General features: G+C 38.2%; 2 protein-coding genes across 2 annotated transcripts in view; both read left to right on the top strand.

The window, feature by feature from the left end:
• Positions 1 to 2,678, top strand: part of LOC131164398 (uncharacterized) — a 31,496-nt gene extending 28,818 nt beyond the window's left edge. The window contains exons 5-8 of the mRNA XM_058121542.1: positions 1,533 to 1,628; positions 1,707 to 1,831; positions 1,934 to 1,952; positions 2,032 to 2,678. Of these exons, the coding sequence (XP_057977525.1) occupies positions 1,533 to 1,628; positions 1,707 to 1,831; positions 1,934 to 1,952; positions 2,032 to 2,286 (495 nt within the window). The 3' untranslated portion in view covers positions 2,287 to 2,678. The remainder of the gene's footprint in view (positions 1 to 1,532; positions 1,629 to 1,706; positions 1,832 to 1,933; positions 1,953 to 2,031) is intronic.
• Positions 2,679 to 3,836: 1,158 nt separating this feature from the next.
• On the top strand, positions 3,837 to 4,984 carry LOC131164397 (uncharacterized). Its single transcript, XM_058121541.1, has one exon. It carries the CDS (start codon positions 4,020 to 4,022, stop codon positions 4,845 to 4,847), a length of 828 nt encoding a protein of 275 aa, XP_057977524.1. The 5' UTR covers positions 3,837 to 4,019; the 3' UTR covers positions 4,848 to 4,984.
• Positions 4,985 to 13,771: the final 8,787 nt, after the last annotated feature.

Genomic DNA, 13,771 nt, shown 5'->3' with positions numbered 1-13,771 from the left:
GTTTTGGGTTTGTGTCAGTTAGTTGTAAAAAGCGATCCTATCCTAGGCAGCTAAGGTTACACTTGGGAGGAGGAGGCCAAGAAATTAGGCTTGGGACACTTGTTTTGGATTTGTGTCAGTTGTAAAAGGAGTGGCCTTCTTATTAACTAAGTTGGCCACTTAATTGAGGAGACCCATTTTGTTCTAGGTTTTATTTTGGACTCTTAGGTTGATGTGTCTTAGTTGGGTCCTTCACAAAAGGGTCAAGCCCTATTCAGGACCATTTTAAGGATAAAGGAGGTTGGACTGAGTCCCAATTGGACCTTGTTAGTAGACAAGCCCGATGCTCTAGTCTCAATTCATTGAAATAGAATACAGGGAAGATGGACCCTCTTCCATTTATTAATAAAATCCATAGCCTATCTCCAGCTCTCAATGACTCGCATGGAACATATGAAGATGGGTAAGGAGTCTAGGATGACATTAGCTTGACCTTGAAGCAACCCCTTGGTGACAAAGAGGATAAAATCAGTAGTATCAGATTGATTGATGCTTCTGATTCTGTAGAGGGACTAGCGGTAGGACTCGTTGAGGTTAATGGAGAAAATGGTGACTTGGGGAGGAAACCTGTTGTTTCAGGAATTAAATTTGACAAATCTAAGGGTCCCAAGGTCTACGCTCATTGGAAAGCTGCTTCGATGGATGCGCAATGAGCAATTTATTTGAAGAGAAGAGAGAGCACTCTCGGAAGGCAGTGCCTAAGGTCTTAAAGAGAAACTTAAATGGAGATTTAGGCATTGTGAATGATCTTTATGCTAAGAAGATAGGCAATTCTTGTGATAGGGCTAGCGCGAGGCAAGGAGCTCAAGAAATGGGGGTACCTATTCGATAATGATAGTGACGATCTTAGTGAGTATGATGGTGATGGGGGTTTGCTGCTTGATGAGATTAGGGAAGAATGTGGTTAATTTCTGATTCCATTGATGTTTTATGCGATTTATCATATGTACCTGCACTCCCCTTTGGAAGGATTGGAGGGGGTCTCTATTTTTGAGGACAGTGGTTCGATTAATGAATCACAGTGCGAGGAAGGAGTTTTACCAACTCCAGCAGAGGAGTTTCCTAGAAAGGTTTTAGAAGCTCAAGATCTGTTGGATAAATTTGATCAAAGTTGTGACCTGGAAGGAAATGAAGTGCATCTCATTGGTGAGAGCAACAGAATTAAAAAGGGTCAGAGGGGGTTAGCAAATTTGAAGTGCTTGGTGAATTATGTCGAAAAAGGATTGAAAATGGGATTCCTGGGCTAATGTTATTATTATTATTACTTCATTTTTTTCCTGAGGTTGGACTTCTTGTCCCCTTTGGTTGTATCTCCTCTTTCTCATTCTAATACATCTTTTTTATCAAAAAAACAAAAGAAGGAAAAAAAAAAAGCTTTGTTGTTGAGGTGAAATAATATTGTGGAGACTTTCTGTTGCTCAATTCACTTGCATTTGGTACATGATCTCAGCATCTATATCAATTCACCGTTGAATGTCTATTTTGACTTGCAGGTTTTCCTCTGCTTTGGAAATTCAGTAGCCTCGACACGTTTTCTCTTGCAAGATGAGTTTAACATACAGACTACTCAATGTGACAATTGCATTATTGTATGCTCTCTCTCTCTTTCTCTCTCTCTCTCTCTCAACTTGGTTGCATTTTTTAACGTGTTGCCACCTGACATCCAGGGTTTCATGTTCTGTCTATCACAAATTGCATGCATATTTTCCATAGTTGCAATGATTGTTGGAAGTGATGAAATTCAACAAGCTTCTCAGTTATTGAATTGTTTGGCCGATCTGGTGTACTGCACGTAAGACTTCCCATCCCTACTCTCAACTCAACACTTCCTATTAAACTGATGTGAAAAATACATATCCTACTGATTTTGCTGCTCCGACTTTTGCTTTTGTAGGGTTTGTGCGTGCATGCAGGTATGCAAGAGAGCTCGTCATATAATACGCACACCAATTTAATTTTGCAGCTGACTGATGATATCATAAAATTTTGCAGACACAACACAAGATTGAAATGGATAAACGAGATGGAGTGTTTGGGCCGCAACCGGTGATGGCAGTGCCCCCCGCTCAGCAGATGTCGCGCATTGAACAGCCAGTTCCTCCCTCCGTCGGATATCCACAACAACCAGCAGCATATGATCAGCCCTATGGCTACCCACCTCCTCAGCCTCAAGGCTACCCACCTCCTGGTTATGCTCAGCCTGCTTATCCCCCACCTGGTTACCCACCGTCTGGCTACCCTAAGTGATGTTTTCACTGTGCCAGTAAAATCCTTATACAGGTCTCAACCCTACGCATTGGTGAGTGCTCAAGTGAAGCAGGCATTTGTTTCTTTTCGGATTTTATATTGAGATGGGCAGATTTGTGTGCAATATTGTTCTTTGTCACTAAAAGAACTTCGTGAATTCCAGTTTGTGTCTATCCTTTCGTATTATTCTTAAATTTTACCCTCAGCACCACCCAGGCTTCTCTCTTCATGCTACAGTGCCCTTGTGTACATTGATTTGTATTTTTTGATCTTTAAAAAATGTATTTGCAAATTTTAGTGTGACGTGCAGTAGAGGGTGTCCCCATTTGTTTCCCGTGTTTCCCAATGAGAACCCATTTGTTCTCTCCACATAAATGAGACATTTTTCTGCATATAGTGGCTTTGCCAATTGCCATAGTGACCGACAACAGTTGCTATGAGCTAAATCATGTTCTTGTCAATATTACACTTGTCCTTCAGAAAGATTGGTTTGGTCCATTTAAACTTCAAAAGCCTATTATTATTTAAGGCTGTATCATTGTACAAATAGATTGAAGACCCATTTCCTATGTCATTTCTAGTTTAGAAATCTGTCCTATTTCAATCATGTTATTTCATTACTCAGTCACATGTTACGCGAGGTATAAGTACATTTAAATGCAAGAAGTATCCTTTTAAACCTTGTGCACATTTCATTTCAAGGTCTTGTATGCAGGAGAATATGCGAACCATCCAATAAAATAGTGTTCGTGTGGTATTTTATACTCTAGGACAAAAGACATTTACCTTTCTCAAGATTTATCAAAATGACGAACTTAAGTTTTAAAAATTTTAAATTTTTTTTTCAAGAATTTCACGGGCCTCTCTGCTTATGTAACATTTTAAGGGATGCAAGTGTTTTAAAAATTGAAATTTAAGAAAAGTTTATGTTACTTTTAAAATCTCTTTTACCAAGCCTCAAAGATTTAAGTGTCTTCTGTCCTATACTTTGCAGGAAGGGGTACATTTTCTCGGGTTGCCTACGGTTTCTTTACTTGAGAAAAATAATTTTATTTTTAATTTTAGTTTTCCAAATAATTATAAAACATGTTTATTTATTAAGTTTTCAAAATTGTAAACAAAAGGTTAAAATAATATGTCTATTAATTTTAAAGTTTCTTAAATAAATCCTGTAAATTTTAAAAATATGTTATCACTTGAAAATTAAAAAATAAAAATGAAAATTGTTCTTTGCATCAAAATATATTTTAATCTCTTCCTTTCCTTTCTTAGTTTATAAAGAATTGGTGGTATGGTTGATAAGATTTAGATATAACCCATCAATTAAAATCTTAAGTAGAAGAAATATATTTTACAAGTCTCTCTTAAAGAAGTGTTAGATATTACTATTTACAAGAATTATATTGCTTGATGTAACTTTTTTTATCTTTATTGTGAATTAACTCATTAATTGAATTTATGACTAGGGTGATTTAATCCTTCTATTAAGTGTTTTTTTTTTTCCTACCTACAGCAGTGTTAAAAGAGGAACAATAAACCTTCAATAAATTTAAAAGAAAGTCTTTTTGTACTGAATTTAATAATATTTTCCAGAATTTTCTAACAAGGATTTCTTTTCCACAACCCCAAACACAGAAATTTTCAATGAAGCAAGATAAGGGCACAGTAAATGTGACCAGGAATTTTCCCCATCATCTTTCCGTTCAACCCGTTCCAAGTCCCGAATCCAAACCATGGCTTCCACCACTCCGCTCAAATCCTCCATTGCCTCCCTCTCCAAAACCCTCAAAGCCCGTCTCCGGGCCGGCGATACCCTCTACGGCCTCTTCTTCCTCAGCTTCTCCCCAACCCTCGCCGAGATCGCCGGCCACGCCGGCTATGATTTCGTCGTCGTCGACATGGAACACGGCCACGGCGGGATCTCTGACGCCCTCCCCTGCCTCCGCGCCCTCGCCGCCGCCCAAACTCCGGCCATTCTCCGCCTGCCGGAGAACAGCCCCACCTGGGCCAAGAAAGCCCTAGACCTGGGCCCGCAGGGCATCATGTTCCCGATGATCGACGGCGTCGATTCGGCGAAGAAGGCCATCGCTGCCTGCCGGTACCCGCCGGCAGGCGTCCGCGGGGCGGCGCACCCGGTGGTGAGGGCTTCCAAGTACGGAATCGACGCGGAGTATCTGGACAGGTGCGAGGAGGAGCTGCTGGTGATGTGCCAGGTGGAGACGGAGGAGGGAGTGAAGAAGGTTGAGGAGATTGCGGGCGTCGAAGGGGTGGACTGCATTCAGATGGGGCCGTTGGATCTGAGCGCCAGCATGGGGCACCTGCGGGACCCTGGGAACGGGAGGGTGACGGAGGTGATGCGGGCGGCGGAGACGGCGGTGTTGGAGATGAAGGCGAAGAGAGAGGGCGGGGCCGCCCCTTACTTGGCCGGGTTTGCGATGGCACACGACGGCCCAGTGGAGCTGAAGAGACGGGGGTACCACATGGTGTCCGGCGGTGTGGATGTGGGGATTTTTTCCAGTGCAGCCGTGGAGGATGTGAGGAGATTCCGCATGGCCATATGATCCACCTGGACGGATGTATGATCCTTCTTTATTTTTAATTAGTTTATTTTTATTTTTAATGTATTATGAAATTTGTAACATAAAAGTTTAATGCACGAGCATACTTAAAAGTATCAATTTCCATTGAAATGTCTAAACATATTTTTCTGTACTTTTTTTTTCTTTTAGGAGGTACTTTCATTATTAAAAGTAGGGGTGACATAATGGATCGAAACTCGATGAGTGATTCATGACCCGCTCGTTTAAATCGAGTATGAATTTAATATAAGCTGATATGCTTTTAAATGAGTTAACTCGAGTTCAATCCGTTTGTTAAATGGATTAGGCAGGTTCGGGTCGAGTCGGATCGGGTCACCAATCAGGTGACACGTTTATGATCAGTTTAAAAATAAAATGGAGTAGTTTTTTTTTTTAATGTGATTTTATATGACATGTTTTAAAAAATTTAAAATAAATAAATTATATATTTTAAACGGGTGGGTTTAGTTTATATAATTCGAATCTGTTTATAACCCGCTCGAATTCAGTCCATTTATCCGTTTTAGTACCCCTAGTTGGAAGCTAAAGGATAAATTTTTGAGTCGTGGGATGTCTTTTGTTTGTAGGGAATGTAATGGGCTTGCTAATAATCTTGTTAAAATAGTTACAATAATTTCAATTCTTCTTCCAAGTTTCAAAGTATGCTAACTATTGGTCATGCTTAGTGGGATCTTTTTCTTTTTTCATGCTTGGTTTCCCAACATGCCCCATTTGACATCATTATCCACCAAGTATGGAAATGTTGAAGTAGTCAGTGCTAGCACTCCTACATCGACATGATACCAAAGCGAAGCTGAAGTACTATTTTAGGTTCAACTTCAACCAATTGTATTGTCCCCACTAGCAGCATCCAAGGTCTATTTCAGACCTTACTTACATTAGTTGTTTCAACGACTTATTGATAAGCTTGTTGTTATTTCACTTAAATTTCTATGTTTCGGTATTTTTGTTTCATATTAAAACAACATAATTTTGTGATCTTTTATGATTGATTCTAGTCTTGATTACACGAGGTGTTTAAAAGTAGCTTTTTAAGGTTTTGGAACTATTTAGTCTTATAAAGTAACTTGTCATTTTACACATATCGATTAATATAACTCATTTCCTTCTCTAAGACAATATTAATAGGTTTGCCGTAAATATGTTAACATTATAATATTCCCTTATGAGTTCCTCACCATGAATAGGGAAATCATTATTCACGAGTAGACCATCCTACCAAAAACATGGTATTCTTCAATAGTGTGCTATTTTTTACAAATACTATAATTGTCACAAATTGAAAATGACCTCTAGTTGAATTTAAGATATGAGACAAAACATAGGTTTAACTTTCTAGTAATAAAAAAAAAAAAAAACAAGGTAGGTTCAACTATGACTTTTAAAAGATGAAGGGAAACTAAATAGTCTAAAAGCTTAAACACCCCTATAATAAGTACTTTGCATTTATTGCAAACACAAACGTAAGATTAGATGAGCAGATTAATCTTTTACTTCAAGACAATTTAAAAGTACTTTTTTCTTTGAATCTTAATGTATGATATTTGATAATTGGATTAAAAAGTAAAAGACTTTTTTGTTTTCAAGTTACTCATTTAGGGCCATAGATAGCAAAATGTCTCTTTTTTTTTTCTTGTAAAGTTCATAGGACTACTCTCTCTCTCTCTCTCTCTCTCTCTCTCTCTCTCTCTCTCTCTCTCTCTCTCCTAGTCCTAAGGATAATTTGGTATTAACCTTAATTTATGAAGTCTTTGCAAATCATATGTGAAAACCTAATATTACAAAGAAAAAAGAAACTAGAAAAATGATTAGTTGGTCTGATTTGGCAAGGCAACACTATAAATGGAAGAACATGATGGCCATGTTGTATTGGGATTAATTATTGGGGAAAGAAAGAAGTGAACTGTAAAGGAGTCAAGTTGTAGCTCAAGCAAACATGTGCAAATCCACCCATCCATTGGAAATTGCTACTTCCTATAAATAGTTGGTAGCTAGCTGGGCAGAAGTTATGACTTTCAAGCCAAAGATCTGAACCTCTTACCATATCCATACATTCCCATTTTCCAAATGCATTGCAACCAACTGCCCTTCACTTTCACCCACAGGTTCATCGCCCTTACATTTTTGTTCCCTTGTCAATGCCTTGAAGGGAAAAAGTTCAACTCTCTCTCTCTCTCTCTCTCTCTTTAAATTTTAAATAAATGTAAAAGACACTAACCTCTCATGAAATTTGAGAAAAAGATAATTGTAGCTCTTAAGGTTTCAAAAATTTTAGAGATCTCTCACGAGGTTTCAAGAATTCTACAAACCTCTCTTGAGATTTTCCAAAAAGATGCAAATATCTTCTTATATTTTACAAAAAGACAAATCTTTTGAAAGGTGTAAATATTCCAAAAATCAAAAGTCAGAGGAAGTTTGTGGCATTTTAAAAATTTTAGGAGAGATCTTTGAAATTTTTGAAATCTAAAAGGAGGTTCTTGAAATTTTTGAAACCTAAAAGGAGGTCCATATCGTTTTATCAATTTTCATAGGAGGTCAATATCTTTTACTCTTATAGTAAGGTTGGGATCCAACCACAAACTAATTATGTAACGACCTGTTATTTAATTGAGTTTTTTTCTTTTTTTTTATCCTATGACATTTAAAATGCTCTGATACCACACTGGATTAAACTCAATCGTCAACTTAAGTAGCAAGAAGCAGAAATCAAATAAACATAACCATATGTAATTATATACAATATTAGAGTGCTAAAGTGTTTCCCAAAATATACATATATGTCTGTTTTCCAGAATACCCTCAACTAGCTAGGACTATATAAAAATACTCCAAAAAAAAAATACTCACACTACTGTCAGGGCAATATCGAGACCCCTCTATCTGCGAGCCTGATCTGCTCGCCTACCTGGATCCCCTAAAAAATGTTAAAATAATTGGGATGAGTCAACACTCAGTAAGACGAAATATGCTATTGCTAGTGCGTGGTAAATGAGTTACAATACTGTGAAAATCTATTACTATATAATCATGTATCACTGAATCTGTAAAGTACAATACCAGTAATATAAATTTTCATCTTTTACCTGTTGCTTAACATTTCTGTACTTTAGGTTTCTACTCAAAATATTACTAATATATATATATATATATATATATATATTTTCTGTTTCTGTAAACTTGTATAAATATAGTAATAACTGTAAACTTCCCTGTGAATAACTGTGTGTCATGATTTAACCCCTCATGACAGGGTTGTGCAGCCCATAGGCGGGATCTACCCTGGTTGGCCAATCAGGAATAGATCACTATACTTTATAGGTCTGATCAGCCCTCTTCCACCTATATTTGATGGGGAGCTTGTCCACTCGTGGGCTCTATGCGAGCGACCTTTATACCACGTATTATCTGAATAGGTGGTTGCACTCTATAAACTGTATGAGGCTACGGTACCGTGCTCTGTAACTGTATGGTCCAACAGGGTCTGATACTATATAATACATCTCTATATACAACTATCTGTTTTACCATGATTCTGTAATAATTGTATAAACCATGACGCTATAGAAAACTGTATCTATATCAATTGTGTTTCTGTAATTAACTATAAATCTGTATGTCATGGTACTGTAAAATTGTATAATCATGGTATTTCTGTAATTACTGTAAAATACATTCATTGTCTGTATATTCTGTAAAACACATCTCTGAAAAATACTGTAAAACATGTTTCTATACTATATCTATATTCTCAAGTCACACAGTAATTTTAAAACATATTAATCATACTTGATAAACTGTATAAGTCTCTGCTGTGAATAATATTCTGGTGGAATATTTATAATTTTATACCGAAATCATACTCAAATAACCTAGCATAGCATATTTCCCTTACCTGATTTTTGCTAAAATCCCCCTTCTGTAATGGGTCCTACACCCGCATGGTTCTCCACTCAACACCCTGAAAATCATAAATCTTAGAACAAAACATTACTATTTCTATGTCTATTATATTTCTCACAATTGCCAGAAACCCAAATTCCAAATAAAAGAACTTACCCTAGATTTGGGATGAATTCTGACTTCGTTCCACCAACGATCCGCTCTGGCAGACTTGAAGAGAACTCCTTCAGGAACGTCATGGTGGCCTCATATCGTCAATCCAGCGACTGATGGGGCTGAAATCGAAGAGAGAAGGGGGAGAGGCCGTAGGAGAGAGAGAGAGAGAAGAGAGCGGCGCTAAAATTCTGCGTAAAACTGAGTTTAAGCACTATTAATACTGCGGGATTTGTTAATGAGTCACGTCACTTCGTTGACGAGTCCTTAAATAATTTCGTTGACGAACTTCTTTCTTCGTCGACGAATTTCAGTCTATCCCAAAAACCCTTCTCGGTATCTTCTCGTCGACGAGGTCCCCTTATGCACTCGTCGATGAAGCCTACTGCCTCCTTCTATTTCTGTTTCCATTTTTCTCTCTCTTTGTTATTTAAATACCATTATTTTTCGGGTTGTTACAAATTATCCATCTCCAAAATACCTAGTGCAATGCTCAAATACATCTTTAACTTGCAATTAACTGAAAATGTTCAAAGTGACAACTTACCTTAGTTGCAAACTAAGAGTAACTTATATAGTTGCCCCCCATGGGCATGGAGCGATGGAGGGTCGTCGACACGTAAGAAGGAGCATCATGTGTTCGAACCTCAGTAGACACACAATGTATGGTCTGAGGGGCGAATTTGGAAAACGTTCAACTGGCAGACAGACATCGTGATCGCATCCGAAATTTACCCAAGCAGCAAGACCTTGGGGAGGTGAACGTTGCTTGGGGGTTTGGTGCCGCATCAGGAGGTCTGAAGGACTCATTGGTGGCTGGAGTTCCCACATCATTAAAAAAAAGGGGGCTGTCAACACCCCAATTTTAACTAGGCCTCCCCAAGAATACCTGTCACAATAAAAACTGACTTTGAGCCTCGAAAATTGGTGGACCCTTTTTGAGAAACCCAATTGAGTCCCAGTGTTCTAAACTGAGTCCTGATGTGTTTTCAATTAATCCCAATGTCTTAAATTGAGTCTTGATGTTATAAATTGAGTCTTAGTATTTTTCAATGAGTCTTGGTGTCTTAAGTTGAAACCGGTGTTTTTACCGAGTCTCGGTATGCTTTAATTGAGTTCCGATCATTTTAATCGAGTTTCGGGTTATTATTATTATTATTATCACTACAAAAAAAAAACACAAAAAAGAAGAAGAAAAAAGAAGAAGAAGAAGCCTATAAGAGGTGAAAGGTGGTTAGGGCACTGTGGATGTAGGGGGGCATTGCCACTATTCACCCTCTCTTACTTTCCCACTCATTCCATTCCCTCTCTGTTTGTTCTCTCATTCTCACACACAGTAAAGAAGCATCTCACCATTTCTCATACGAGCTCATGCCACTCGTCTCCCTCGCAGCTCACCCTCTAGATCTCCCAATTTCCTCTAGTTCTCCCCTCTTTTCTTCATTTCTCTTCCATCCTCATTCACTCCATTCTTTCCCCTCTCCCAACCTCTCCCGATTTCCATCTTCATCTCCTCCATCTCCCTTCTTTTGGTCCTCCCATCTCCATTCTCTCGGTTTCACCTCTGCTCCCAATCATATCCTCTTCGTCCTCACACGCTAACACTCACCAATCCCAGTAACCAGCACCACCGTACCAGCTCCGGCCATAGAATAGCCGCTAGAGCGCTCCGCTACCCTCACTGTGCACAACCATCTTCTAGAGTCGCCGCAATCCTCAGGTTTTCACATCGGCGTCACCACCAACGCTCGCAACGGTTCCAGCAACCCTGCAGGAGCAACAACCTAGTAGCTCCGTTATCCTCCTTGCCGTCAAGTCGCCGCCGCTGTGCCCAATTCTTCGGTCATCTTCTCCAGCTCCAGCAGCACATGGGACCATCACCACTCACTGCCAGCTTCACAAACACCACCTTGGCTACGACCACGCACCACTGCGGTTCCCCACGGCCAGACTAGAGCACCCCGTGACTACCCGCTATTCATCACCGTGGATCATTAGAGCCTTCATCCATACTCAAGATCTCCATAGCCACTACAATTTATGGCTTTAACACTGAGCATTATCGTGGTTTGTTTGAATCTATTCCTATGGTCCATGATTTCTGTAATGACCTGCCTATTTTTTCATATTTTTTTTTTTCATATATAACAACATACATAATAACCCTGTTAACCTGCTTATAAGCTAAACTAATCATGATCAACCCAGACTCGTGGGTACCAAGGAAATACCTGTCATACATATCTGATACCTAAGTAGCGGAAAACATAAATTACATACATACCATCCAACTAGTCACAATACTAGAGTTTTACTAAATCTGCTATATATGTACAAACATCCCAAAAGGACCAAAAAGTCAACCTAGGATCATAACCCAAAAATAATTTGACCCTAGTTCACCTACTTACCCTTCAGACAGGGTAGTTTCGTCAATCTCTACTGCTATGGAGCTCGGTCCACCTGCCTATTTGGATTTCCTGAAATGTTTGTAATGCTGGGGTGTGACACCTCTCAGTAAGGGAGATAAACTAATATCAGTGTGTGGCAACATGAGTATTTTTCGTTTATACATATAAACAATACATAATTCATATATGGTTTAAACAGTTGTATTATATCTGAATAAAACATGATTTAACATAACATAATTTAACATACTAAATTTTTGTACTAAAAAATCATCTTATATAACCATACCATACTGAATTATTACCCAGGATAGATAGTTAGTTGTTATCATGTCTTACCCCCATATGACAGGATTGTGCGGCCTGTAGGCGGGACCTAGCAATGCCTGGCCGACCATGTTAAGTCAAACATAGGTGTGTAAGTACGATGGGCCTATTCCACCTATGCCGGACTACCAAGGAAACTATGACACTCCCATAAAGCCACATCGACTGTCATCTCCCACACTCTACATAAGATGTGTGGTAGCACTGACATAAACATAATCATGAACATATAGCTACGGTACCGTACTTTGCAAAACTAAACTAAACCATCATGGTTCTAATAACATATAATACATTTCATTATATTGAAACATAGTAGTTTCATATTTCAGAGTAAAACATGACATGATAATATTTTCTTGAATCTTGACATAACATGCATAATTACGACATTTGTGCCATCATATCATAACATATAAATCGTGGCATCGACACCGACATATCATAACATATTAAACATGAAATTCTTGTACTGTTAAACATAATATTCTTAAAATCATAGTTTTTGTACTGTTTTTATGGTTTTCCTGAAAACTATTATAACATGCTTATCTTGGAAAAATCATAATATTTTAATATAACATAATTTTTATAGAAATATTATACTCATGCCACACAAATGTAAGTAGCCTTCTAAACTTATAATTTGTTCTGAAATCATATTTTCTTATAAAATGTGTTAAAACCATTTCCCTGTTTAATAGCAGTATTCCCAAACATAATTCTATAACATACATATTTTCCTGAAAATAAATGTTATATAATAATAAATAATTTCATGAAAAATGCTAACTTAATTTATCCCCTTACTTGACTTATTGAGAAGCCTATAAATTAACTAAACCTACTCTTATGGTGTTCCCAATTCAACACCCTGAATTTATATTTTTCCCAACAAAACTTCAGTATTATTCCATCTAAAGCATTTTCCTCAATCCAGAAACACCAAATACCTTATAAAACTTAAAATAACTAATTTCTCTAGATTTTAGAATGGTGCCCAAGTTGGCCTAATCAACGAACTACTCCAGCTGACTTGAAGAGAATCTTCCTAAGCGTGGCGTGGTGGCTTCCGATCGTCGAATCGGCAAAGGTCGAAGTCGGAAATCTAGAGAGAAGGTGAGGGAGTCAATTTCTAGAGAGAGAGAGAGAAAGTTTGCATGAGATTTCTCGTTGAAACCCCAAGTTCAGCATATTTATAAGGTACGGATTCGTTGACAAGACACATCACCTCGTCGACGAGTCCATAAAGGGAGTTCGTCGATGAACTCGTAATCCCGGTCAACGAAATTCAGACTTTGCTAAACCCCTCTTGGTAAGTTCTCGTCGACGAGACACAAGTCCACTTCGATGAGCCTAAGAAGGCCAATCATCAACGAGCGCCCTACGTTCATCGATGAGACCCTACTGAGTCCCTTTTGAAAAATCATTTTCTCTCCTTTATTTTATTTACTTAATTTTTATAATTCTCCAGGTCTCTACAATTTCTTTCATATCTAGCTTCTCTTCCCTAAGACATTTCAAACTTCTAGTTTCGTTCACTTCACCATGAACCTTTGCATTAGTTGTTCCTGTGCGAACGTTCTAGAGAGGAAGAATAGACCTACAACACTATTGTATCTGATTACTATTTTGGGCTTCAATTTTCTCCTCTAGTTGTTGTTATTGTGAAATCTGATTTGCAGGAAAGATGTTTGATGAAATGCCATAAAGAGATGTAGCTTCTATGAGTTTGATGATGGCAGAGAATTCAATGAGGGATCTCCTTAGGGGCAAGATGGCTTAAACGTAGGCACTACAGTGAAGAGGTTTGCTTGATTCCCATGTTGTCTCCAGTTTATTGAAGCTAAGGTAGTGGTAGTAGTTGGGTTTGACATAGCTAGGATGGATGGTTAACTTGATTTTGTGGCTGTTTGGAGTGGCTATTAAACCATTTACACATAACACACACTATTAACTCACTAACCCACACACACTGTTTGAACACATTTACACCCACCACACACACTATTCACACATCCTTACACATACTTTCACATACCATTACACACACTAACTTACTTACTAATTTATATACCAACTCATACTAACATT

Source organism: Malania oleifera, chromosome 9, assembly GCF_029873635.1.
Source record: "Malania oleifera isolate guangnan ecotype guangnan chromosome 9, ASM2987363v1, whole genome shotgun sequence".
NCBI lineage: Eukaryota > Viridiplantae > Streptophyta > Magnoliopsida > Santalales > Ximeniaceae > Malania > Malania oleifera.
This window is presented reverse-complemented; position numbering and strand designations above follow the sequence as displayed.

Excerpts from the sequence above, each read along its gene's own strand:
- LOC131164397 (XM_058121541.1), top strand. The coding sequence starts at position 4,020 with ATGGCTTCCACCACTCCGCTCAAATCCTCCATTGCCTCCCTCTCCAAA.